Source organism: Ursus maritimus, unplaced genomic scaffold (assembly GCF_017311325.1).
Source record: "Ursus maritimus isolate PB19 unplaced genomic scaffold, ASM1731132v1 scaffold_5, whole genome shotgun sequence".
Taxonomy (NCBI): Eukaryota; Metazoa; Chordata; class Mammalia; order Carnivora; family Ursidae; genus Ursus; species Ursus maritimus.
Genome location: NW_024426663.1, coordinates 80,358,067 through 80,384,932, shown reverse-complemented (window position 1 = coordinate 80,384,932; position 26,866 = coordinate 80,358,067). Strand labels below are relative to the sequence as shown.

Genomic DNA, 26,866 nt, shown 5'->3' with positions numbered 1-26,866 from the left:
GTCTGTAGCCATTTGTATGTCTTCATTGGAAAAGTGTCTGTTCATATCTTCTGCCCATTTTAAGATTTTTATTTGTTTCTTGTGTATTGAGTTTGAGAAGTTCTTGTAGATCTTGGATCAGTCTTTTATCTGTAGTTATTTGCAAATATCTTCTCCCATTCGTGGGCTGCCTCTTAGTTTTTTGACTGTTTCCTTGGCTGTGCAGAACTTTTACTCTTGAGAAGTCCCAAATTCATTTTATCTTTTGTTTCTCTTGACTTTGGAGATGTGTCATGAATAAGCTTGCTGTGGCGATTCTAGAGGTTGCTGCCTATGTCAGATTTCTGTATATTGAGTGTGTATATTAACTTCCTGGAATTCATGTACCAGTTCTAGCAGTTTTTGGTGGAGTCTTTGCGTTTTAAATAGGGTATCATGTCATCTGCAAATATTGAAAGTTTTGCTTCTTCCTGCCACAATTGGATTCATTTTGTTTCTTTTTGTTGTCTGATTGTGTTGGCTTGGACATCCAGATCTATTTGAATAATTGCAGTGATTGTGAACATCCCTCTTATTGTGCCTGACCATAAAGTAAAGAGTCTTAGATTTTCTCCACGAGAAATGATCATTAACTGTGAGTTTTTCATATACTGCCTTTAGTATGTTGTGATATGTTCCGCTAAACCTACTTTGTTGAGGGTTTTATCATGAATGGATGTGGTACTTTGTCAAATCTTTCGCATCTACAGACATGATTGTATGGTTCTTTATCCTTTTAAATTAACGTGTGTCTTTTTTTTACATATATCAAGATGGTAGAGCAGTAGGGGACCCCTTTCACTGCTGGTCCCTGGGTCAGCTTGATAGGTACCAGACCAGCCTGGAAATCCACAGAAATCAGCCTGAGACGGCAGAAGATACATCTGCATCTCTACAAATGAAGGCATCTCCAGCGCTGATATTCAGGCTACGTATGGGGAGCTGTGAAAGCATGCCACAGATATCGGAGTAAATGGAAGGGAGAGGCAGCCACCACATTTGGGCACTGGGAAACGGTAGCCACCAGCACGAGGAAGCAGGCAGACTCATGGATGGCACATGAGAAGCACACTGTGACCTGTGATGAGGGAGCAGCCACAGACTTCTCATGGAACTCCGTGGCTCACTGGACCCAGACTAGACTGGGAGCCCTGGGCATGCAGGGCAGCTGGTGGTCTGGCAGGATGGCAGCTGGTGGTGGTAGAAACACAAAGGACAGAGAAGTGCCAGTCCTGGAGTGAGGGCTAGGACGCCGGGTGTCAGGCATATCCCAGGACGCTGCAGGGTTGAGCAGCACCAACAGAAACAGAGTTAAAGTGACAGATCATCATTGGAGAAAGGCCCACGATCCCTCTGTTCTGTGACAGAGGCAGAGATTGGCACTGCTGCTCTCTAGAAAAGGCACAGCAACCGCCAGGGAAAGAACACCACAGAACAAAAACCTAGAAATACAGGCTCACAGCATGCCCACCTCCATCCTCCCATTGCAGGGGACACAGAGACTTCCCTCACCATAACTGGGATATTGGCGTGGCAGCCTCTCCCCCCAAGGCAGGCTGAAAAATCAAGAAGCCCACATCCTAATATCCCTATAAAACACAGGGCACATGGCCTGGGTCCTGGTCAATAATTTGGGCTCTGGACAACCCCGCAACCTGTTTCATTAAGAATGAAAGGAGAAATCTAGGGGAAGAAAGGGATAAAGAAAGGGGGGGTAATCAGAAGGGGGAATGAAACATGAGAGACTATGGACTATGAGAAACAAACTGAGGGCTACAGAGGGGAGGGGGGTGGGGAAATGGGATAAGCCGGTTATGGGTAGTGAGGAGGGCACATATTGCATGGTGCACTGGGTGTTATACACAACTAATGAATCATCGAGTCTTACATCGGAAACTGGGGATGTACTGTATGGTGACTAACATAATATAATAAAAAATCATTATAAAAAAAAAAGAAAGAAACAAACTGAGGGCCTCAGAGGGGAGGGGGTTGGGGAATGGGATAGACCGGTGATGGGTAGTAAGGAGCGCACGTATTGCATGGTGCACTTGGTGTTATACACAACTAATGAATCATCGAGCCTTACATCGGAAACCGGGGATGTACTGTGTGGTGACTAACATAATAAAATAAAAAATCATTATTAAAAAAATATATATTTTTAGTTGAAAAAAAAATCTTTATGTTGCTTAATAACAAATACACAGAAATGGAGTTTTCATTCCAGTAAATAGTTTGTAATTAGTAAGTAATTCATGCCAGAAATGTTGGACTTACTTTACTGGTAGTTATGACAGTACAGATCACAAAGGGAAGACCAGAGAGAGAAATAAACTTGCCCAAAGTAGCACAGCTCCTCTATGCCAGACTCTAGCATCATATACCACATTTCAGTGCACAAATGAGTTCTAAATTGGTTCCCCCTCCTCACTCACTTTCAACATACAACTCAGAATAAACTAGGGAGAATGGAACTAATGCATTTATGGGCCTTCGTTCCATGGAAATAGTAGTGGCTCAGTGTGGGGAAAGATTCATTATGTAACTGATCATGTACCATCTGTTACCCTGACATCTTCCATCCAAATGATTTTCTGAAAACTCAGCTCACAGCCTGGCCCCAAACAGCCAGAGAGGCCCAATGAGCACAGAGGAAGAAGAGGAGCCACAAGAGAGCCTGAGCTGGCAGAGGAAGGGGCAGACCAAGACAGGAAACTTCAGAAAGGCAGGCATGCCTGCACTCCCCATCTGTCCAACATCTTCCTCAGGGCCCTTGTTATCTCCCTGTTCCTCAGGCTGTAAATGAGTGGGTTGAGCATTGGAGTGAGGATGGTGTAGAAGATGGAGGTGGCTCGATCTCCCACTGGTGTCCTACTGGAGGCCCGCTGCATGTAGCTAAACATGGCTCCTCCATAGTAGATGCCCACCACAGCCAAGTGGAATGAGCAAGTGGTCAGAGCTTTCTGTTTCCCCTCTGTGGAAGGCATCCTAATAACAGCTGTGAGGACCTGGGTATAGGAAGCCACTATGACCACAAGGGGCAACAGCAGCATGACCACACAGCAAGCATAGATGAGATCCTCAAAGAGTGAGGTGTCAGCACAGGAGAGGCGCAGCAGGGCAGGGACCTCACAGAAGAAGTGGTCCACCTCCAGAGAGCCGCAGTAAGGGAAACTGAAGACCACACCCACGTCAATCACACTGTCGGACACTCCAACCATCCAGGATGCCACAGTCAGGAGAGAGCAAGCCTTCCAGTTCATGAGCACAGGATACCGCAGGGGGTGGCAGACTGCCGCATACCGGTCATAGGCCATGACTGCCAAGAGGAAGCACTCTGCTCCTGTGACCATGACTACTAGGAAGATCTGAGTGGCACAGGCACCCCTAGAAATGGACTTACTTCCTGACAGAAAATTGACTGCCATCTTGGGCACCACTGAGCTCATCACAATCAGGTCCATGACGGAGAGTTGGCTGAGGAAAAAGTACATTGGGGTGTGCAGGTGCCTGTTGGCCTGGATGAGCAGGAGGAAGAGGCTGTTCCCAAGTAGGGCCACAGCAGAGGCCAGAAGGACAAGGGAAAAAAGGAATAAATCATTTCTGGAGTAGCTGAACAGGCCCAAAAGGATGAAGTCTGATAGGGAGGTGTGGTTCCAGAGCTCCATGGCCGAGACCTTGAGAACAAACAAAAGAGCAAACCAATGATACTACTCACCTAACATCTCTAAATACCTATATCCTGTTTCTTCTAAAAGATAGAGCCCAGCCCTCTGACATGGCCCCACCCTTTCCTTCTGCAGTGAAAACCCATTTGTTTCTCATCTGTGCTCAGAAAGTTAGCACGATTTGATCCTTACTTCTTTGAAACACTAGGGAACCAGAGAATGCAAGGGATAGAGAAAAGGGGAGTAAATGGCAGGTGAATAGCTGTAGAAGGAGGATGTAGATTTAAGAGGGGAGGTGAAGTATCTTGGGACAAGAAAGAGAAAGGAGGAGAGAAAGGGGGTGAGAGGTGTAAGGACAAATGCAAATTTTAAAAAAGACTCTCCCCTCTTTTTTCAGAGCATCTGCTTTGGAAAACTTATTATTGGAAGCTCCTTGTTGCTCCTAGGTGTCTAAACATTTTCTTTTTCCAATAATAATTTTTTATTATGTTAGTCACCATACAGTACATCCCTAGTTTAAACATTTTAAAAGCTAAGTAAGCTTCTTGCCAGCTTTCTGGCCCAGAATGTCTTTCTCAAGGACCTAGGATCCATCTCTTTGAAATGGAATCATCAAGGAAGGTAGCGCCCTTATCTCCCAGGCTCTGTGGCAGAGGAGGACCCTAACATCAGCAGGCACCGTGATCTAAGTGGCAAAACTACCTCTTCTCACAAACAGTGAAAAGTTCTTTTCCCTCTTTGGATAAATCCAATTAACTAACACATATTACCACCCCGTTACCTGGTGAATGAACTGAGTGTGACAAATGGTACTGTCAAGTCCTCCTAACATGAAGACTAGTTCTTGTTTATCTCGAAAGCATATATGTAATGGGTTGTCACTGCCTGAATATAAACAAGTGAGATTCTTCTCTTGTGCAGTCTCTTAGCAGACTACCTGTGACTTTCATCACCCTCTGGTTTAAACTTGTTCAATAATAAAAGTGTTGGGTGCCTGGGTGGCTCAGTCAGTTGAGCTTCTGCCTTTGGCACAGCTCATGATCTCAGGGTCCTGGGATGAAACTCTGTGTCATGTTCCCTGCTCAGTGTGGGGTGTCCGCTTCTTACTGTCCCTCTGCCTCTCCACCTGACTTGTGCTTTTGCTATTACTCTCTGTCAAATGATTATATAAAATCTTTTAAACAAACAAACAAATAAATATGTTTCCTCTTTCTTGTGTGTTTCTGGAAGGGTTTTCTGGATTGGAAGGATATTTTGATTTTATTTATTTATTTATTTTTATTCATTTTTTTAAATTTAGATTTTAATAAAGTTTCACCAATGCAGGTATTGCAACAGAACTAAGTTTTGATGCTAAATTCATCATGAGAATGTCATGATGACTCTCAGGACATATCTAAACCACCCCCACTCTGCTACTTGGAGAATAAAGTGGACTAGTCCAGAGACTAGAGAATGGGTAAACGATGATACAATTTTGCCTAAGAAAAGTAGTTTAGCATCTGTCTGGTCTCTGATGCCAAGAACCTTTGTCTTTTGACAGCAAGGAGGTATCTCAGTGTCCATTCTCACTCTCTAGGCTGAAGCCTGAAATTGGATGAACTTCTCCCACTTCCCAGTCAGGTTTAGTCTCTCATCTGTCAGGTCTTCCCTCACCACCTTCAGCACTTCCCAACCCCATTCAGCTCACCAAGATTCACCTTCTGCTCCACCCTGTGAATCTCAGCACAGATGGGCCAGACCCAAGAAGCATGCAAAGATCTAATTCTCAGCGCAATGTGTGAGCAAGTGGTGGCCTGGGAAAGACTCTTACACACACCCTTCTCCCAACTCCAAGGCCCCAAATAAGAATTGATGGAACTAACCACACAAGATGTTCTCCCGTTTCTCGTAAAACTGATGATGAGCTCATGTCCTGGGTTTATCTCTCTAGTTGCAGAGCAGATGTCTCATGGCACCCTACCCAGCTCATAATGAGCTGAGGGAATAGAAGCTCCACACCAAGGAAGAAGCAAAAATTAATGAATTGAATTCAGGACAAAGTTCACTCCCCACAGCCCTCATTCTGAAAAACACCACCCCAGATTACACCTAAAGAAAAGAAGAAGGCACCCATGGGATGGCCCCTGACATATCCATGCACACTTCTCTCAGAGTCTTTATCCTTACCTGCCCATGGGGCTGGGAGAGAACATAATCACCACTGAGGGTTAGAGTGAATATCTACAGCACAATCTGGGAGTTTCATCATCATGCATGACAGGAAGTAGAGCCTGGTCAGTTATTCTGTGAAACTTGTATGGTATTGATGTCATATACGTTTCTGTATTAAATTATTATTTATTGTTCATTCAACAAATAATTACTGAGCACGGTGAAAATAAATGAAAACCACCCAGATGAGTAAAGAAAAGGCTATTTATTCAATGCTTGCTATTGCAAGGCAGTCAGCCTCTTTCACTTGTATTTGGGCAAGTCTCCATGACAGATAGAGGAGTCGGAAAGCTTTAGAGTAGAAAAAAGAGAAGCTTCAGGTCTGCTGTGATTGGAGGCTGTTGGCATGGGAAAGCTGGAAGGGGGTCTAACTAAAAGAAGGCGGATGGTTAGGGGTATATATTCAGTCTTCTCTGGTTTGTCCTAAATTGGAAGTGGGAACAAAATTTAGGAAAGCTGTCTGTTACTAAAACTGTTAATTTGGGGACTATTGCTACAGGAAGTATTGTTTAGCTTCCCAGATTGTTACTAAAGTTAGCAATCCGACTTCTTCCAAGATGGACTGTGGCAGCTGGCTTCCTGAACTGTTCATCATAGATGAGGGAGTTGGTTCCTGGGCAGATTGCTGCAGTTTGTGGGTCAGAGTTGTATTTTTGCACCATGATTCATCCATGGTCTTTCTTATATTTAGTCTCTCAGCACTTATAAATGTGACTGACTGACTTCCCATCCTTGGAAGTAGTAACTTGGAATCTACATTACGGAGGAGTATCTAGCAGGTGGGTATTTTGCCCTGGAAAAGCTTGAGAAGCATTGAGACAATGATTAGATGACCCCACCCTATTATCTCAATTAAGACCATGTGATAGGGGTGCCTTTGGCTGTCTTTCAATCTCATCTACATCTTCTGAGAGAGGAATCAGAGGAAAGAGCTCAGTTTCATCCTTGAGATGATTCCCCCTGATGCACTGTGCTGTCCATTTTACCCACTTTCCTTAGCAAATCAGTAAATGGCTTCTCAGCTACCTTGCACTGCTCTGAGGTCTCACATTGGCATGGGGTTTTGTTCCTCATCTTCTGCTCATTCCTACTTCCAGTTGGTGAGGATCCAGCCCATAAGAGGTTGGCTCATTCAACATCAAGTTCATCTGATAGACCAACTCATAGGTGAAATCTAAACCAAAGAAGATAGGAGGAATTCCAGGCTCACCTGCAGTGAGGACTAGACATCTGTGGCCTTTCTGTGTACTTTGAGGAAGTTGACAGCATCCTATCAAGGATGAGATTGGCCTAAAAGAGGCAAGATGTAAAATGCCATGATTCACCAATTTTCTCTTTCCTTCTCAACCTTCTCTTCCCTCTCAACCTTGAGGCTGGGTCATATAATCATCTCAACCTTCTCATTTATATGTTCCAGGAAAGTGTTCAGAATCATGCAAGAAAATGCCTCTCTCTGTGCTTTTCTCTCTCCCTTGGCTATGAAACAGGCCTTTCTCTGTTCAAAATTAATTTCAGTTTTTCTTCATTTTTAGTTTTTCTCATCTTCCTACTTTTCTCACCCAATTGTTTTAATATCTACTAGGTTATTAAGGTCAATAGAAGAGAAGATAGTCCTACAGAGTCCAACCATCACCAGTTGTCTTAAGTTGGCATAACTGGGGCTAGGCAGCTAGGCATGTATTGTATTTGAGAAGCGACCCAAAAAGCATGTAGAGAAAAGTAGGGATTTACACATGAATGGAAAAGTCTGATACAGGGTCATGATTAAGGACAAGTGGGGCTCAGTCTCATGAGGACTTCAAGGATCATGCAGTACATTTGTGCAAGTTGTTCACAGACCCCAGTGCAAGGGGCAAGGAAGCCGGGTCATTTCATTGATGTATGTGTCTATTTTTGTGCCAGTAGCATATTGTTTTGATTACCACAGGGATTTTTTTTTTAGTTTTATTTACTTACTTATTTGCTTTTTTATTATATTCAGTAGCTGGGTGTTGGGTATTAAGGAGGGCATGTGTTGTAATGAGCACTGGGTGTTATACACAACCAATGAATTATTGAACACTACATCAAAAACTAATAATGTACTATATGTTGGCTAACTACAGTTTTATAACACAATTTGAAGAAGCATATTTGCTTTGCTTTTCAAGATTGCTTTGAGTATTTGGGGTCTTCTTGTTGCATACAAATTTTAGGATTGTTTAGCTCTGTGAAAAATGCTGTTGGTATTTTGATAGAGATCGCATTAAATGTACAGATGGCTTTGGGTGTATAGACATTTTAGCACTATTTGTTCTTCCAGCCTGTGAACATGGAAAGTTTTTCACTTTCTTTCTGGCAGCTTCAATTTCTTTTTTAAGCTTTTTATTTAAATTCAATTTAGTGACCACTTGGTGTATTATTAGTTTCAGGGGTAAAATTTAGTGATTCATCAGTTGCATATAACACCCAGTGCTCATTACTTCAAATGCCCTCTTTAATGACCATCACCCAATTACCCCTTCCTCCCACCTGCCACCCCTCCAGCCACCCTCAGTTTGTTTCCTATAGAGAAGAGTGTCTTATGGTTTGCCTCCCTCTCTCTTTTTATCTTAATTTATTATTCCTTCCCTTCCCCTATATTCATCTGTTTTGTTTCTTAAATTCCACATATGAGTGAAATCATATGGCATTTGTCTTTCTATCCCTGACTTATTTCACTCAGTATAATACCTTCTAATGCCATCCACATCTTTGCAAATGGCAAGATGTCATTCTTTTTGATGGTTGAGTATTATTCCATTGTATATAAACACCACCTCTTCTTTATCCATTCATCTGTCAATGGACATCTGGGCTCTTTCCATCGTGGACATTGTTGCTATAAACATTGGGGTGTGGGTGCCCCTTCAAATCACTAGGCTTGTATCCTTTGGATAAATACCTAGAATTGCAGTGCTGGGTCATAGGGTAGTTCCATTTTTAAGTTTTTAAGGAATATCCATGCTGTTTTCCAGAGTGGCTGTACTAGCATGCATTCCCACCAACAGTGTAAGAGGGTTCCCTTTCTCTGCATCCTCACCAATATTTGTTCTTTCCTAACTTGTTAATTTTTGCCATTATAACTGGTATAAGGTGGTGTCTCCTTGTGGTTTTGATTTGTGTTTCCCCGATACCCAGTGATGTTGAGCATTTTTTCATGTGTCTGTTGGCCATTTGGATGTATTCTTTGGAGAAATGTCTGTTCATGTCTTCTGCCCATTTATTGACTGGATTCTTTGTTTTTTGGGGTGTTGAGTTTGATAAGTTCTTTATGGATTTTTGGATATTTGCCCTTTATCTGTTATATCGTTTGCAAATATCTTCTCAACTCCATAGTTTGCCTTTTAGTTTTGTTTACTATTTCCTTTGCTGTGCAAAAGCTTTTATCCTGACGAAGTCCCAATAGTTCATTTTTTGTTTTGTTTCTCTTGCCTTTGGAGACATGTCTAGCATTCCAAAGCTGGGCAGCTTAAATTTCTTTCATCAGTGCTCTATACTTTTCAGAGTACAGTCTTTCCCCTCTTTGGTTAGTTTTACTCATAGGTATCTTATTGTTTTTGGTAAAATTGTAAATGCACTCCATTCTTTAATTTCTCTTCCTGCTGCTTTACTATTTGTGTATAGAAATGGACAGATTTCTTTTTTATAATAATTTTTAATTATGTTATGTTAGTCACCATACAGTATATCCCTAGTTTCTGATGTAGTGTTCCACGATTCATTGTTTGTGTATAACAGCCAGTGCACCATGCAATATTTGCCTTCCTTAATACCCATCACTGACCTATCCCAATCCCCCAACTCGCTCCCCTCTGAAGCCTTCAGTTTGTTTCCCACAGTCCACAGTCTCTCACGGTCCATCCCCCTTCTGTTTACCCCCCCTTCATTCTTCCCATCCTTCTCCTACCTATCTTCCTATTTCTTATGTTCCATAAATGAGTGAAACCATATGATAATTGTCTTTCTCTGCTTGACTTATTTCACTTAGCATAATCTCCTCCAGTCCTGTCCATGTTGCTGCAAATGTTGTGTAATCGTTCTTTCTGATGGCTGAGTAATATTCCATTTTATAAACGGAATACATCTTCTGAATCCAGTCATCTGTTGAAGGGTAATCACTACTCCTTCCACAATTTAGCTATTGTGGACAATGCTGCTATGAACATTGGGGTGCATATGGCCCTTCTCTTCACTACATCTGTATATTTGGGTTAAATGCTCCGTAGGGAAATTGCTGGATCATAGGGTACCTCAAGTTTTGACTTTTTAAGGGACCTCCACAGTGTTTTCCAGAGTTGCTATAACAACTTTCATTCCCACCAACAGTGTAGGAGGGATCCTCTTTCTCCACATCCTCTCCAACAATTGTTGCTTCTTGCTTTGTCAATTTTTGCCACTCTCACAGGCGTTAGGTGGTATCTCAGTGTGGTTTTGATTTGAATTTCCCTGATGGCTAATGATTTTGAACATTTTTTCATGTGTCTGTCAGCCATTTGTATGTCTTCATTGGAAAAGTGTCTGTTCATATCTTCTGCCCATTTTAAGATTCATTTATTTGTTTCTTGTGTATTGAGTTTGAGAAGTTCCTTGTAGATCTTGGATACCAGTCTTTTATCTGTAGTATCATTTGCAAATATCTTCTCCCATTTCGTGGGCTGCCTCTTAGTTTTTTTGACTGTTTCCCTGGCTGTGCAGAAGCTTTTTTATCTTGATGAAGTCCCACAAGTTCATTTTATCTTTTGTTTCTCTTGACTTTGGAGATGTGTCATGAAAAATGTTGCTGTGGCTGATGTCATAGAGGTTGCTGCCTATGCTCAGATTTCTGTATATTGAGTGTGTATATTATGAGTTTCCTGAATTCATGTACCAGTTCTAGCAGTTTTTTGGTGGAGTCTTTGGGTTTTTAAATAGAGTATCATGTCATCTGCAAATATTGAAAGTTTTGCTTCTTCCTTGCCAATTGGATTCATTTTGTTTCTTTTTGTTGTCTGATTGTTGTGGCTTGGACATCCAGATCTATTTGAATAATTGCAGTGATTGTGAACATCCCTCTATTGTGCCTGACCATAAAGTAAAGAGTCTTAGATTTTCTCCATTGAGAAATGATATTAACTGTGAGTTTTTCATATACTGCCTTTATTATGTTGTGATATGTTCCGTCTAAACCTACTTTGTTGAGGGTTTTTTTTTATCATGAATGGATGTGGTACTTTGTCAAATCTTTTCTGCATCTACAGACATGATTGTATGGTTCTTATCCTTTTTTTTTAAATTAACGTGGTGTCTTTTTTTTACATATCAAGATGGTAGAGCAGTAGGGGACCCCTTTTTCAGCTGGTCCCCTGAGTCAAGTTGGATAGGTACCAGACCAGCCTGAAATCCACAGAATCAGCCTGAGACGCAGGAAGATACATCTGCATCTCTACAAATGAACATCTCCAGCGCTGAGTATTCAGGTACGAAGTGGGGAGCTGTGAAACCGCGCACAGATATCGGAAGGTAAATGGAAGGGAGAGGGAGCCACCACATTTGGGCACTGGGAAACGGTAGCCACCAGCACGAGGAAGCAGGCAGACTCATGGATGGCACCATGAGAAAACACACTGTGACCGTGAGCAGGGAGCGCGTGCCACCAGACTTCTCATGGAACTCCGGTGTGCTCACTGGACCCAGACTGAGACTGGGAGCCCCTGGAGCATGCAGGGGCAGCTGGTGGCTGGCAGATGGCAGCTGGTGGTGGTAGAAACACAAAGGACAGAGAAGTGCCAGTCCTGGAAGTGAGGGCTAGGACGCCGGGTGTCAGGCACATATCCCAGGACGCTGCAGGGTTGAGCAGCACCAACAGAAACAGAGTTAAAGTGACCAGATCATCATTGGAGAAAGGCCCACGATCCCCTCTGTTCTGTGACAGAGGCAGAGATTCGGGCACTGCTGCTCTCTCAGAAAAGGCACAGCAAACCGCCAGGGAAAGACACCACAGAACAAAAACCTAGAAATACAGGCTCACAGCATGCCCACCCCATCCCCCATTGCAGGGGACACAGAGACTCTACCCAAAAACTGTTGCCTGATATTGGCGTGGCAGCCTCTCCCCCAGAAGGCAGGCTGAAAAATCAAGAAGCCCACATCCCTAATATCCCTATAAAACAAGGGCACATGGCCTGGGTCCTGGTCAATAATTTGGGCTCTGGACAACCCCGCAACCTGTCTTCATTAGAATGAGAAGGAGAAATCCCCCCCAGCAAAGAAAAGACAATGAGTCTGTGGCATCTGCCACAGAACTAATGGATATGGATATGACGAAATTATCAGAAATGGAATTCAGAGTTACAATGGTCAAGATGATGTGTAGACTTGAAAAAAATATTAACGAAAATGTTAATGAGAATATAGAATCCCTAAGGGCAGAAATGAGAGCGACTTTGACAGAAATTAAAAATTCTATGAGCCAAATGCAGGCAAATCTAGAGGCTCTGATGGCCAGGGTCACCGAAGCAGAGGACAGGGTTACTGAATTGGAGGATGGGTTAATAGGGTAAAAAATAAAAATAGAAGATGGTCTTAAAAAAATCCACGCCCAAGAATGTTGGCTACGGGAGATTACTGACTCAACGAAACGATCCAATGTCAGAATCATCGGCATCCCTGAGGGGGTGGAGAAAAACAGAGGTCTAGAAGAGATATTTGAACAAATTGTAGATGAAAACTTCCCTAATCTAGCAAGGGAAACAAACATTCGTGTCCAAGAGGCAGAGAGGACCCCTCCCACAACCATGACAGACCTACACCACGTCACGTCATAGTGCATTCGTAAATATTAGATCCAAGAATACAGTATTGAAAGCGGCCAGGGCAAAGAAATTTCTCACGTACCAAGACAAAGGCATCAGAATTACGTCACACCTGTCTACACAGACCTGGAATGAGAGAAAGGGTTGGGGGAGCATTTTTAAAGCTCTTTCAGAGAAAAACATGCAGCCAAGGATCCTTTATCCAGCAAGGCTGTCATTCAGAATTGATGGAGAAATAAAGACATTTCCGAATCGACAGTCACTAACCAATTTCGTAACCAAGAAACCAGCCCTACAGGAGGTATTACGGGGGGTTCTATAAAAGTAAAAAGGCCCCAAGAGTGATACAGAACAGAAAGTCACAGCCAATACAAACAAAGACTTTACTGGCAACATGGCAACATTAAAATCATATCTCTCAGTAATCAGTCTTAATGTAAATGGTTTGAACCATCCCATAATACGCCACAGGGTTGCAGATTGGATAAAAAGAAATGACCCATCCATTTGCTGTCTACAAGAGACTCATTTCGAACCCAAAGATGCATTCAGACTGAGAGTAAGGGGATGGAGTACCATCTTTCACGCAAATGGACCTCAAAAGAAAGCTGGGGTAGCAATTCTCATATCAGATAAATTGGATTTTAAACTACAGACTATAGTTAGAGACGCAGAAGCGCACTATATTATTCTTAAAGGAAGTATTCAACAAGTGGATATGACAATTATAAATATATATGCCCCCAACAGGGGACCAGCAAGATACACAAGCCAACTCTTAACCAGAATAAAGAGACATATAAATAAAAATACATTAATAGTAGGGGACCTCAACACTCCACTCTCAGAAATAGACAGAACACCCTGGCAAAAACTAAGCAAAGAATCAAAGGCTTTGAATGCCATACTCGATGAGTTGGACCTCATAGATATATATAGAACACTACACCCCAGAACCAAAGAATACTCATTCTATTCTAATGCCCATGGAACATTCTCAAGAATAGACCATGTTCTGGGACACAAAACAGGTCTCAACCGATACCAAAAGATTGAAATTATCCCCTGCATATTCTCAGACCACAACGCTCTGAAATTGGAACTCAACCACAAGGAAAAATTTGGAAGAAACTCAAACACTTGGAGACTAAGAACCATCCTGCTCAGGAATGACTCGATAAACCAGGAAATCAAAAATCAAATTAAACAATTTATGGAGACCAATGAGAATGAAAATACAACAGTCCAAAACCTATGGGATACTGCAAAGGCAGTCCTAAGGGGGAAATACATAGCCATCCAAGCCTCACTCAAAAGAATAGAAAAATCTAAAATGCAGTTTTTATATTCTCACCTCAAGAAGCTGGAACAGCAACAGAGGGACAGGCCTAATCCACGCACGAGGAAGCAGTTGACCAAAATTAGAGCTGAAATCAATCAAGCAGAAACCAGAAGTACAGTAGAGCAGATCAACAGGACTAGAAGCTGGTTCTTTGAGAGAATCAATAAAATTGACAGACCACTGGCAAGACTTATCCAAAAGAAAAGAGAAAGGACCCAGATTATTAAAATTATGAATGAAAAAGGAGAGGTCACGACGAACACCATTGAAATTGGAAGGATTATTAGAAATTTTTATCAACAGCTATATGCCAATAAACTAAGCAATCTGGAAGAGATGGAATCCTTCCTGGAAACCTATAAACTACCAAGATTGAAACCGGAAGAAATTGATTCCTTAAACAGGCCAATTAATTATGAAGAAATTGAGTCAGTGATAAACAACCTTCCAAATAACAAAACTCCAGGCCCGGACGGTTTTCCTGGGGAATTCTACCAAACATTCAAAGAAGAAATAATACCTATTCTCCTAAAGCTATTTCAAAAAATAGAAACAGAAGGAAAGCTACCAAACTCATTCTATGAGGCCAATATTACCTTGATCCCCAAACCAGGCAAAGACCCCCTCAAAAAGGAGAATTACAGACCGATTTCCCTAATGAATATGGACGCCAAAATCCTCAACAAGATACTTGCTAATAGAATCCAACAGTACATTAAAAGGATTATCCATCACGATCAAGTGGGATTCATACCTGGGATGCAAGCGTGGTTCAATATTCGCAAATCAATCAGCGTGATACATCATATCAACAAGAAAAGACTCAGGAACCATATGATCCTCTCAATCGATGCCGAAAAAGCATTTGACAAAATACAGCATCCTTTCCTGATTAAAACCCTTCAGAGTGTAGGAATAGAAGGTACATTTCTCAATCTCATAAAAGCCATCTATGAAAAGCCTACTGCAAATATTATTCTCAATGGGGAAAAGCTGGAAGCCTTTCCCTTAAGATCAGGAACACGACAAGGATGCCCACTCTCGCCACTATTATTCAACATAGTACTAGAAGTCCTTGCAACAGCAATCAGACGACAAAAAGGGATCAAAGGTATTCAAATTGGCAAAGAAGAAGTCAAAATGTCTCTCTTTGCAGATGACATGATACTCTATATGGAAAACCCAAAAGAAGCCACTCCCAAACTATTAGAAGTTATAGAGCAATTCAGTAACGTGGCAGGATACAAAATAAATGCTCAGAAATCAGTTGCATTTCTATACACGAATAACGAGACCGAAGAAAGAGAAATTAGGGAATCCATCCCATTTACAATAGCACCAAAAACCATACGTTACCTTGGAATTAACTTAACCAGAGACGTAAAGGACCTATATTCTAGAAACTATAAATCACTCTTGAAAGACATTGAGGAAGACATAAAAAGATGGAAAGATATTCCATGCTCATGAATCGGAAGAATTAACATAGTTAAAATGTCCATGCTACCCAGAGCAATCTACACTTTCAATGCTATCCCGATCAAAATACCAAGGACATTTTTCAAAGAACTGGAACAAACAGTCCTTAAATTTGTATGGAAACAGAAAAGGCCCCGAATCTCCAAGGAACTGTTGAAAAGGAAAAACAAAGCTGGGGGCATCACAATGCCGGATTTCGAGCTGTACTACAAAGCTGTGATCACAAAGACAGCATGGTACTGGCACAAAAACAGACACATAGACCAATGGAACAGAATAGAGAGCCCAGAAATGGACCCTCGGCTCTTTGGGCAACTAATATTTGATAAAGCAGGAAAAAACATCCGGTGGGAAAAAGACAGTCTCTTCAATAAATGGTGCTGGGAAAATTGGACAGCTACATGCAAGAGAATGAAACTTGACCACTATCTCACACCATACACAAAAATAAACTCCAAATGGATGAAAGACCTCGATGTGAGACAGGAATCCATCAAAATTCTAGAGGAGAACATAGGCAGCAACCTCTACGACATCGGCCAAAGCAACCTTTTTCATGATACATCCCCAAAGGCAAGAGAAACAAAAGATAAAATGAATTTATGGGACTTCATCAAGATTAAAAGTTTCTGCACAGCCAAGGAAACAGTCAGAAAAACTAAGAGGCAGCCCACGGAATGGGAGAATATATTTGCAAATGACACTACAGATAAAGGACTGGTATCCAAGATCTACAAAGAACTTCTCAAACTCAATACACGAGAAACAAATAAACAAATCAAAAAATGGGCAGAAGATATGAACAGACACTTTTCCAATGAAGACATACAAATGGCTAACAGACACATGAAAAATGTTTTAAAATAATTAGCCATCAAAGAAATTCAAATCAAAACCACATTGAGATACCACCTTACGCCATTTAGAATGGCAAAAATAGACAAGGCAAGAGGCAACAATTGTTGGAGAGGATGTGGAGAAAGGGGATCCCTCCTACATTGTTGGTGGGAATGCAAGTTGGTACAGCCACTCTGGAAAACAGTGTGGAGGTCCCTTAAAAAGTTAAAAATTGAGCTACCCTATGATCCAGCCATTGCACTACTGGGTGTTTACCCCAAAGATACAGACGTGGTGAAGAGAAGGGCCATATGCACCCCAGTGTTCATAGCAGCAATGTCCACAATAGCTAAATCGTGGAAGGAGCCGAGATGCCCTTCAACAGATGACTGGATTAAGAAGTTGTGGTCCATATATACAATGGAATATTAGTCAGCAATCAGAAAGAACGAGTTCTCAACATTTGCTACAACATGGACGGCACTGGAGGAGATAATGCTATGTGAAATAAGTCAAGTAGAGAAAGACAACTATCATATGATTTCTCTCATCTATGGAACATAAGAACTAGAATGATCAGTAGGGGAAGAAAGGGATAAAGAAAGGGGGGTAATCAGAAGGGGGAATGAAGCATGAGAGACTATGGACTATGAGAAACAAACTGAGGTCCTTAGACCGGAGGGGGTTGGGGGAATGGGATAGGCCGGTGATGGGTAGTAAGGAGGGCACATATTGCATGGTGCACTGGGTGTTATACACAACTAATGAATCTTGGAGCCTTACATCGGAAACCGGGGATGTACTGTATGGTGACTAACATAATATAATAAAAAATCATTATAAAAAAAAAAAAGAATGTGGTGAGTCTTAACTAAGCAAGTGATGGTCTTCTTGTTAAATGGGATCTGGTACTAGTTCCAGTAGAGGTGAGGTCCTGCAGAACTCTCTGGTTGGGACACATGGTGTATGCAGAGGTTTCTGCTGGTCTTCTGGGGAAGGGACCCACCACTGCACTGGGACTGAGGCAAGCTTGAATGAGAAGGGCAGTCTTGCCAGAGTGCAGGGGTGTGGAACTTGGTAAACAGATTAACCAGCCAGTGTGGGCACTGTGTTGCTTCCCACAGGTGGCTCCGTGTTTATACTGCATGGTGGGAGAAGGAAATGATGCCAGCTACCTCTTTTGCCCCAGAGAGACATCTCTATGAAAACTACCTCTCAGAAAAGCACTCAGAGAAGAACAAATTATCTCCCCTTGTGTGCCCTTACATTTTTCATACTGTTGTTTCCATGCTGTCTACCCCTGGGGTTCTGTCTTCTCTCCAGGAGTAGGGCAGTGCCCCCCAGGGTTCTATTCCAGCCAAGCTTGCTGATCTTTAAAACTCATCTTTAAGCCCCACTGGATCCAGAAACTCTGAAAGTCAGCCCCTCTAATTTTCACATACATGTCTTTGGGGGAAATGCTCTCCTTGTTCTTCCCCTGTGTGCTCCTCTCTCTCTCTCTCTCTCTCTCTGTCTCTCTCTCTCTCTCTCTCACCATTTCTGTTACCAAGACTCCCTCCCCTACACAGCACCCTGGGTCCATTTTTCCCCTAAACCATATCTCTGTTGTAACTTGTTTGTTGTGGCTTCTTCTCTCTCTTTAATTTTGGAGTTTGTTCTGTCAGCCTCTAGGTTGATTTCTGGGATATTTAGAATGATTTGATAGTAGTATTCTTGACATGAGAGAAATCTATGGTCCTCTTACTCCTTTGCCATCTTCTCTCCCATCCTTGGACAAAATAGACTTTAAAACAAAGACTGGGGGAAAGAAAGAAGGTGGCAGAAAAGGAGGACTGTAGTCCTGTCCTGTCCCATGAACACAACTAGATAACTATCAAATCATCCTAAATGCCCCAGAAATTGATTAAGGAGTATACTTTTTATAAAGAGCACAGCATGTTGTATAGAAGTACTGAATCACTTAATTGTATACCTGAAACTGATATACACCGTATATGTCAGTTTTATTTTATCCCTATTTTATTTTACATTATTATTTTATTTTGTTTTAAAAATTTTTATTTTAATTCCAGTTAGTTAACAGACAGCATCATATTAGTTTCAGGTATACAATATAGTGATTCAACTCTTCCATGCATCACCCTGTGCTCATCAATTTAACTAAAAGCTTGAAAAAGTGGCTATATCAACTTGCATTCCCACCAACAGTGTAAGAGGGATCCCCTTTCTCCACATCCTCTCCAACATTTGTTGTTTCCTGCCTTGTCCATTTTCCCATTCTAATTGGCATAAGGAGGTATCTTAAGTTGGGTTTGATTTGATTATCCCTGATGGCTAATGATGTGAACATTTTTTCATGTGTCTGTTAGCCATTTGTATGTCTTCATTGGAAAAGTTTCTGTTCATATCTTCTGCCCATTATTTGATTTGATTGTTTGTTGCTCATGTATTGAGTGTGAGAAGTTCTTTGTAGATCTTGGATACTACAATTTTATCTATAGTGTCATTGGCAAATATATTCTCCCATTCCATGGGCTGCCTCTTATACAGACGTAGTGAAGAGAAGGGCCATATGCACCCCAATGTTCATAGCAGCATTGTCCACAATAGCTAAATTGTGGAAGGAACCCAGATGTCCTTCAACAGACGACTGGATTGAGAAGATGTGGTCCATATATACAATGGAATATTACTCAGCCATCAGAAAGAACAATTACACAACATTTGCAGTAACGTGGATGGAACTGGAGGAGATTATGCTAAGTGAAATAAGTCAAGCAGGAAAAGACAATTATATGGTTTCTCTCATCTATGGAACATAAGAACTAGGAAGATTGGTAGGAGAAGAAAGGGATAAAGAAAGGGGGAGTAATCCGAAGGGGGAATGAAACATGAGAGACTATGGACTCTGAGAAAGAAACTGAGGGCTTCAGAGGGGAGGGGGAGGGGGGAATGGGATACGCTGGTGATGGGTAGTGAGGAGGCCACGTATTGCATGGTACACTGGGTGTTATATGCAACTAATGAATCTTCAAACTTTACATCAAAAACCAGGGATGTACTCTCAGGTGACTAACACAATATAATAAAAAATATTATTATACTTTTTTTTAAAAAGAGGATGTGGTCCACATATACAATGGAATATTACTCAGCCATCAGAAAGAACAATCACACAACATTTGCAGAAACATGGATGGGACTGGAGGAGATTATGTTAAGTGAAATAAGTCAAGCAGAGAAAGACAATTATCATATGGTTTCACTCATTTATGGAACATAAGAAATAGCAGGGAGATTAGTAGGAGAAGGAAGGGAAGAATGAAGGGGGGCTAAACAGAAGGGGGAATGAACCACGAGAGACTATGGACTCTGGGAAACAAACTGAAGGTTTCAGAGGGGAGGGGTTGGGGGATAGGGATAGGCCAGTAATGGGTATTAAGGATGGCACGAATTGCATGCAGCACTGGGTGTTACACACAAATAATGAATCATGGAATACTACATAAAAAACTAAGGATATTCTGTATGGTGAGAAACATAACCTAATAAAAATTAATTTTAAAAAAAGATTATTTCCCAAATCCCTCCAGAGACCCTGTGATGGAAACTATAGAAACCAGTTCCTGCCATAGCCTTCTTACAACCCACTCGTGCTCGACCGTTACTCTCAGCGATCAAGAATCATCTGACCCAAAAATTCCTTCTTTGCATGGAATGACATGTTTGTATCCTCTGTAATTTCTGCACTGTGGTGCTGTCAGCATAGGTGATGGACTACAAAATGTTCTGGCCACTTTTCTTTGAGATTTTACCCTTAATACTTGTATGTAAAGCACAATTGCAAGAAGGCACAAAAATCTTTATGTTGCTTAATAACATAGGATACACAGAAATGGAGTTTGTAAACCAATAAATAGTGTAAAAAATGTTGGACTTACTTTCCTGGTAGCTATGATAGTACAGAACACAAATGGAAGAACAGAGAGAGAAATAACCTTGCCCAAAGTAGCACAGCTCCTCTATGCCAGACTCTAGCACAATGTACTACATTTCAGTGCACAAGTGAGTTCTGAATTGGTTCCCCCTCCTCGCTCACTTTCAACATGCAACTCAGAATGAAGTAGGGAGAATGGAACTAATGCATCTATGGGCCTTCATTCCATGGAAATAGTGATGGCTCAATGTGGGGAAAGATTCATTATGCAACTGGTCACGTACCATCTGTTACCCTGACATCTTCCATCCAAATGATTTTCTGATTACTCAGCTCACAGGCTTACCCCAACCAGCCAGATAGGCCCAATGAGTACAGAGGAAGAAGAGGAGCCACAAGAGGGCCTGAGTTTGCAGAGGAAAGGGCAGACCAAGACAGGAAACCTCAGAAGGGCAGACATGCCTATACTCCCCATCTGTCCAGAATCTTCCTCAGGGCCCTTTTTATCTCCCTGTTCCTCAGGCTGTAAATGAGTGGGTTGAGCATTGGAGTGAGGATGGTGTAGAAGATGGAGGTGGCTCGGTCTCCCACTGGTGTCCTACTGGAGGCCTGCTGCATGTAGCTAAACATGGTTCCTCCATAGTAGAGGCCCACCACAGCCAAGTGGGATGAGCAAGTGGTCAGAGCCTTCTGTTTCCCCTCTGTGGAAGGCATCCTAATGACAGTTGTGAGGACCCGGGTATAGGAAGCCACAATGACCACAAGGGGCAACAGCAGCATGACCACACAGCAAGCATAGATGAGATCCTCAAAGAGTGAGGTGTCAGCACAGGAGAGACGCAGCAGGGCAGGGACCTCACAGAAAAAGTGATCCACCTCCAGAGAGCCACAGTAAGGGAAACTGAAGACCACACTCACATCAATCACACTGTCGGACACTCCAACCATCCAGGATGCCATGGTCAGGAGAGAGCAAGCCTTCCAGTTCATGAGCACAGGATACCGCAGGGGGTGGCAGACTGCCGCATACCGGTCATAGGCCATGACTGCCAAGAGGAAGCACTCTGCTCCTCTGACCATGACCACTAGGAAGATCTGAGTGGCACAGGCTCCCGAAGATATGGACTTATGGCCTGACAGAAGATTGACTGCCATCTTGGGCACCACTGTGCTCATCAGTATCAGGTCCATGATGGAGAGCTGGCTGAGGAAAAAGTACATTGGGGTGTGCAGGTGCCTGTTGGCCTGGATGAGCAGGAGGAAGAGGCTCTTCCCAAGTAGGGCCACAGCAGAAGCCAGAAGGACCAGGGAAAAAAGGAATAAATCATTTGTGGAGTAGCTGAACAGGCCCAAAAGGATGAAGTCTGATAGGAAGGTGTGGTTCCAGAGTTCCATGGCCAAGACCCTGAGAACAAACAAAAGAGCAAACCGATGAAACTACTCACCTAGCATCTCCAAATACCCATATCCTGTTTCTTCTAAAAATAGAACCCAGCCCTCTGACATGGTCCCACCCATTCCTCCTGCGGTGAAAATCCATTTGTTTCTCATCTGTGCTCAGAAAGCACGATTTGATCCTTACTTCTCTGAAACACCAGGGAGCCAGAGAATGCAAGGGACAGAGAGAAGGGGCGTAAATGGCAGGTGAGTAGCTGTAGAAGGAAGATGTAGATTTAAGAGGGGAGGTGAAGTATTGGGGGACAAGGAAGAGAAAGGAGGAGAGAAAGGGGGTGAGAGGTGTAAGGACAAATGCAAATTTTTAAAAAGAGAAGTGACTCTCCCCTCTTTTCTCAGAACATTTGCTTTAGAAAACTTATCATTGTAAGCTCCTTGTTGCTCCAAGGTCTCTAAACCTTTTAAAAGCTAAGTAACCTTCTTGCCAGCTTTCTGGCCCAGAATGTCTTTCTCAAGGACCTAGGATCCATCTCTTTGAAATGGAATCATCAAAGAAGGTAGTGCCCTTATCTCCCAGTCTCTGTGGCAGAGGAGGACCCTAACATCAGCAGGCACCTTGCTCTAAGTGGCAAAACTACCTCTTGTCATAAACTGTGAGAAGTTCTTTTCCCCCTTTGGATAAATCCAATTAACTAACACATATTACCACCCCATTATCTGGTGAAAGAACTGAGTGTGACAAATGGTACTGTGAAGTCCACTTACTTAAAGACTAGTTCTTGTTTACCTTGAAAGCATATATGTAATGGGTTGTTACTGCCTGACTATAAAAGAGTGAGATTCTTCTCTTTTGCAGGCTCTTAGCAGATTATCTGTGATTTGCATCACCCTCTGGTTTAAAACTTGTTCAAAAATAAAAGTGTTGGGAGAGAGTTAAGATGGCGGAGGAGTAGGGGCCTCCTTTTCCACTGGTCCCCTGAGTCGAGCTGGATAGGTACCAGACCATCCTAAACACCCACTGAATCAATGTGAGACGCAGGAAGATACATCTGGATCTCGACAAATGAACATCTCCAGCGCTGAGTATTGAGGTACTAAGCGGGAAGCCGTGAAACCGTGCAGAGATATTGGAAGATAAACAGAAGGGGGAGGGAGCCACCATGTTCCAGCGCCAGGAAGCTGTAGGCACCTGCACTGGGGAGTGGGATGACTCCCGGACTGGCACCTGCGAGAGATCAGACTGAGACCGTGAAATGGGGAACACGCGCCACCAGACTGAATACCGGAGCAAGCGAACCACAGTGAAATGGAGTTCCAGAGCGCGCAGGGGTGGCTGGTGGCTGGCAGCGTTAGAAACAAAAAGGACAGGGGCGCCTGGGTGGCTCAGTCGTTAGGCGCCTGCCTTCGGCTCAGGGCGTGATCCCGGCGTTATGGAATCGAGCCCCACATCAGGCTCCTCCGCTGGGAGCCTGCTTCTTCCTCTCCCACTCCCCCTGTTTGTGTTCCCTCTCTCGCTGTCTCTCTCTCTGTCAAATAAACAAATAAAATCTTAAAAAAAAAAAAAAAAGAAACAAAAAGGACAGAGAATTACCGGCCCTGGAAGTGAGGGCTCAGACACTGGGTGTGGGGTGCATATCCCAGGACGCTGCAGGGTTAAGCAGCACCAACAGAAACAGAGTTAAACTGGCCAGAAAACCCCAGTGGAGAGTGGACTGAGATCCCTCTGTTCTGAGACAGGGGCTGAGATTCGACTACTGCTACCTTGACTATCAGAAGAGACACAGCAAACTGCCAGGGAAAGACGCCAGAGAACAAAAGCCTGGAAATACCAGCTCACAGTGTGCCCATTCCCATGCCCCTTTGCAGGGGACATGGAGACTCTACCCAAACAGGGTTGCCTGAGTACCAGCGCGGCAGGTCCCTCCCCCAGAAGGCAGGCTGAAAAATCAAGAAGCCCACATCCCTAAGGTCCCTATAAGAAAGTGCACACTGCCTGGGGCATGGTCAATAACTTGGGCTCTGGGCAACCCTGCAACCTCTCCTCATCAGAATGACAAGAAGGAGAAATCGCCACCAGCAAAGAAAAGACAATGATTCTCTGGCCTCTGCCACAGAACTGATGGATATGGATATAACCAAATTGTCAGAAATGGAGATCAGAGTAACAATGGTCAAGATGATGTGTAGACTAAAAAAAGTATTAACGAAAATGTTAATGAGAATATAGAATCTCTAAGGGTGTAAATGAGAGCAAATCTGGCAGAAATTAAAAATTCTATGAATCAAATACATTCAAAACTAGATGCTCTGAAGGCAAGGGTGAATAAGGCAGAAGGATGAATTGGCAAATTGGAGGATGGGTTAGTAGAAGAAAAAGCTAAAATAGAAACTTGGCTTAAAAAAATCCAATCTTAAGAATGTAGGTTACGGGAGATTACTGACTCAATGAAATGTTCCAATGTCAGAATCATCGGCATCCCCGAGGGAGTGGAGAAAAACAGAGGTCTAGAAGAGATATTTGAACAAATTGTAGCTGAAAACTTCCCTAATCTAGCAAAGGACACAAGCATTCATGTCCAAGAGGCAGACAGGTCCCCTCCCAAGCTCAACCATGACAAACCTAGCCACATCATGTCATAGTGCAATTTGCAAACATTAGATACAAGGATACAGTATTGAAAGTGGCCAGGGCAAGGAAATTTATCACGTACCAAGGCAAAGGTATCAGAATTATGTCAGACCTGTCTACACAGTCCTGGAATGAGAGAAAGGGTTGGGGAGGGGCATTTTTAAAGTGCTTTCAGAGAAACACATGAAGCCAAGGATCTTTTATTCAGCAATGCTGTCATTCAGAATTGATGGAGAGATAAAGACCTTGCAGAATCACCAGTCACTAACCAATTTTGTAACCAAAAATGAGCCCAACAGGATATATTAAAGGGGGTTCTATAAAAGTAAAAAGCCCCCAAGAGTGATACAGAACAGAAAGCCACAATCTATAGAAACAAAGACTTTACAGGCAACATGGCATCATTAAAATCATATCTCTCAATAATCAGTCTCAATGTAAATGGCCTAAATGCTCCCATAAAGCGCCACAGGGTTGCAGGTAGGATAAAAAGACATGACCCATCCATTTGCTGTCTACAAGAGACTCATTTTGAACCTAAAGATACATCCAGACCATAAGTAAATGGATGAAATACCATCTTTCATGCCAATGGACCTCAAAAGAAAGCTGGGGTAGCAATTCTCATATCAGACACATTGGATTTTAAATTAAAGACTATAGTTAGAGATACAGAAGGACACTATATTATTCTTGATGTATCCAACAAGTGGATATGACTACTATAAATATCTATGCCCCCAAAAGGGGAGCAGCAAGATACACAAGCCAACTCATAACCAGAATAAAGGGACATACAGATAAAAATACGTTAATAGTAAGGGACCTCTACACTCCACTATCAGCAAGAGATAGATCATCTAAGGAGAAAATCAACAAAGAAACAAGGGCTTTGAATGTCACACTAGATGAGTTTGACCTCGTAGATATATATAGAACACTGCACCCCAGAACCAAAGAACACTCATTCTATTCTAATGCCCATGGAACATTCTCAAGAATCGACCATGTTCTGGGGCACAAAACAGGTCTTAACCAATACCTGGGGACTAAAATTATTCCATGAAAATTCTCAGACCACGATGCTTTGAAATTGGAAATCAACCACAACGAATAATTTGGAAGAAACTCAAACACTTAGAGACTAAGAACCATCCTCCTCAAGAATGATTCAATAAACTAGGAAATCAAAAATAATTTTAAACAATTTATGGAGACCAACAAGAATGAAAACGAAACGGTCCAAAATCTATGGGACACTGCAAAGGCAGTCCTAAGGGGACAATACATAGCTGTCCAAGCCCCACTCAAAAGGATAGAAAAATCTAAAATGCAGTTTTATATTCTCACCCCAAGAAGCTGGAACAGGACCAGAGGAACAGGCTTGATCCATGCACGAGAAAGCAGTTGATGAAGATCAGAGCAGAGATCAATGAATTAGAAACCAGGAGCACAGTAGAGCACATCAACAGAACTAGAAGCTAGTTCTTTGAAAGAATAAATAAAATTGACAAACCACTGGCAAGACTTATCCAAAAGAATAGAGAAAGGACCCAAATTAACAAAATTATGAATGAAAAAGTAGAGTTCAAAACTAACACCAATGAAATTAGAAGGATTATTAGAAACTTTTATCAACAGCTTGATGCCAATAAATTATGCAATCTGGAAGACATGGAGGCCTTCTGGAAACCTATAAACTACCAAGACTGAAACAGGAAGAAATTGATTTTTTTAAACAGACCAATTAATTATGAAGAGATTGAAGCAGAGATTAAAAATCTTCTGAAAACAAAACACCATGGCCTGACGGATTTCCCAGGGAATTCTACCAAACATTCAAAGAAGAAATAATACCTATTCTCCTAAAGCTACTTCAAAAAATAGAAACAGAAGGAAAGTTACCAAACTCATTCTATGAGGCCAATATTACCTTGATCGCCTAACCAGGCAAAGACCCCATCCACAAGGAGAATTAGAGACCAATTTCCCTGATGAATATGGATGCCAAAATTCTCAACAAGAGCTTAGCTAATAGTATCCAACAGTACCTTAAAAGGATTATCCATCATGACCAAGTGGGATTCATCCCTGGGATGCAAAGTTGGTTCAACATTCGCAAATCGATCAGTGTCATAGATTTTATCAACAAGAAAAAGGCAAAAATCATATAATCCTCTCAATTGATGCAGAAAAAGCATTTGACAAAATAGAGCATCCTTTCCTGATTAAAACCCTTCAGACTGTAGGGATACAGGGTACATTCCTCAATCTCATGAAAACCATCTATGAAAAGCTTACAGCAAATATCATTCTCAATGGGGAAAAGCTGGAAGCCTTTCCCTTAAGATCAGGAACACGACAAGGATGCCCACTCTCGCCATTATTATTCAACATAGTACTAGAAGTCCTTGCAACAGTAATCAGACAACAAAAAGGTATAAAAGTATACAAATCGGCAAAGAAGAAGTCAAAATCTCTCTTCGCAGATGACATGATACTGTATATGGAAAACCAAAAAGAATCCACTCC

General features: G+C 42.2%; 2 protein-coding genes across 2 annotated transcripts; both read right to left on the bottom strand.

Annotated features, from left to right (window-relative positions):
• Positions 1-2,615: 2,615 nt before the first annotated feature.
• Positions 2,616-3,817, bottom strand: LOC103656349 (olfactory receptor 2M3-like). The gene has a single exon (XM_008683723.2). The coding sequence runs from the start codon at positions 3,687-3,689 to the stop codon at positions 2,739-2,741; it is 951 nt and encodes a 316-aa protein (XP_008681945.2). The 5' UTR covers positions 3,690-3,817; the 3' UTR covers positions 2,616-2,738.
• A 16,955-nt stretch (positions 3,818-20,772) lies between these two features.
• On the bottom strand, positions 20,773-21,733 carry LOC103656384 (olfactory receptor 2M3-like). Its single transcript, XM_008683759.2, has one exon. It carries the CDS (start codon positions 21,703-21,705, stop codon positions 20,773-20,775), a length of 933 nt encoding a protein of 310 aa, XP_008681981.2. The 5' UTR covers positions 21,706-21,733.
• Positions 21,734-26,866: the final 5,133 nt, after the last annotated feature.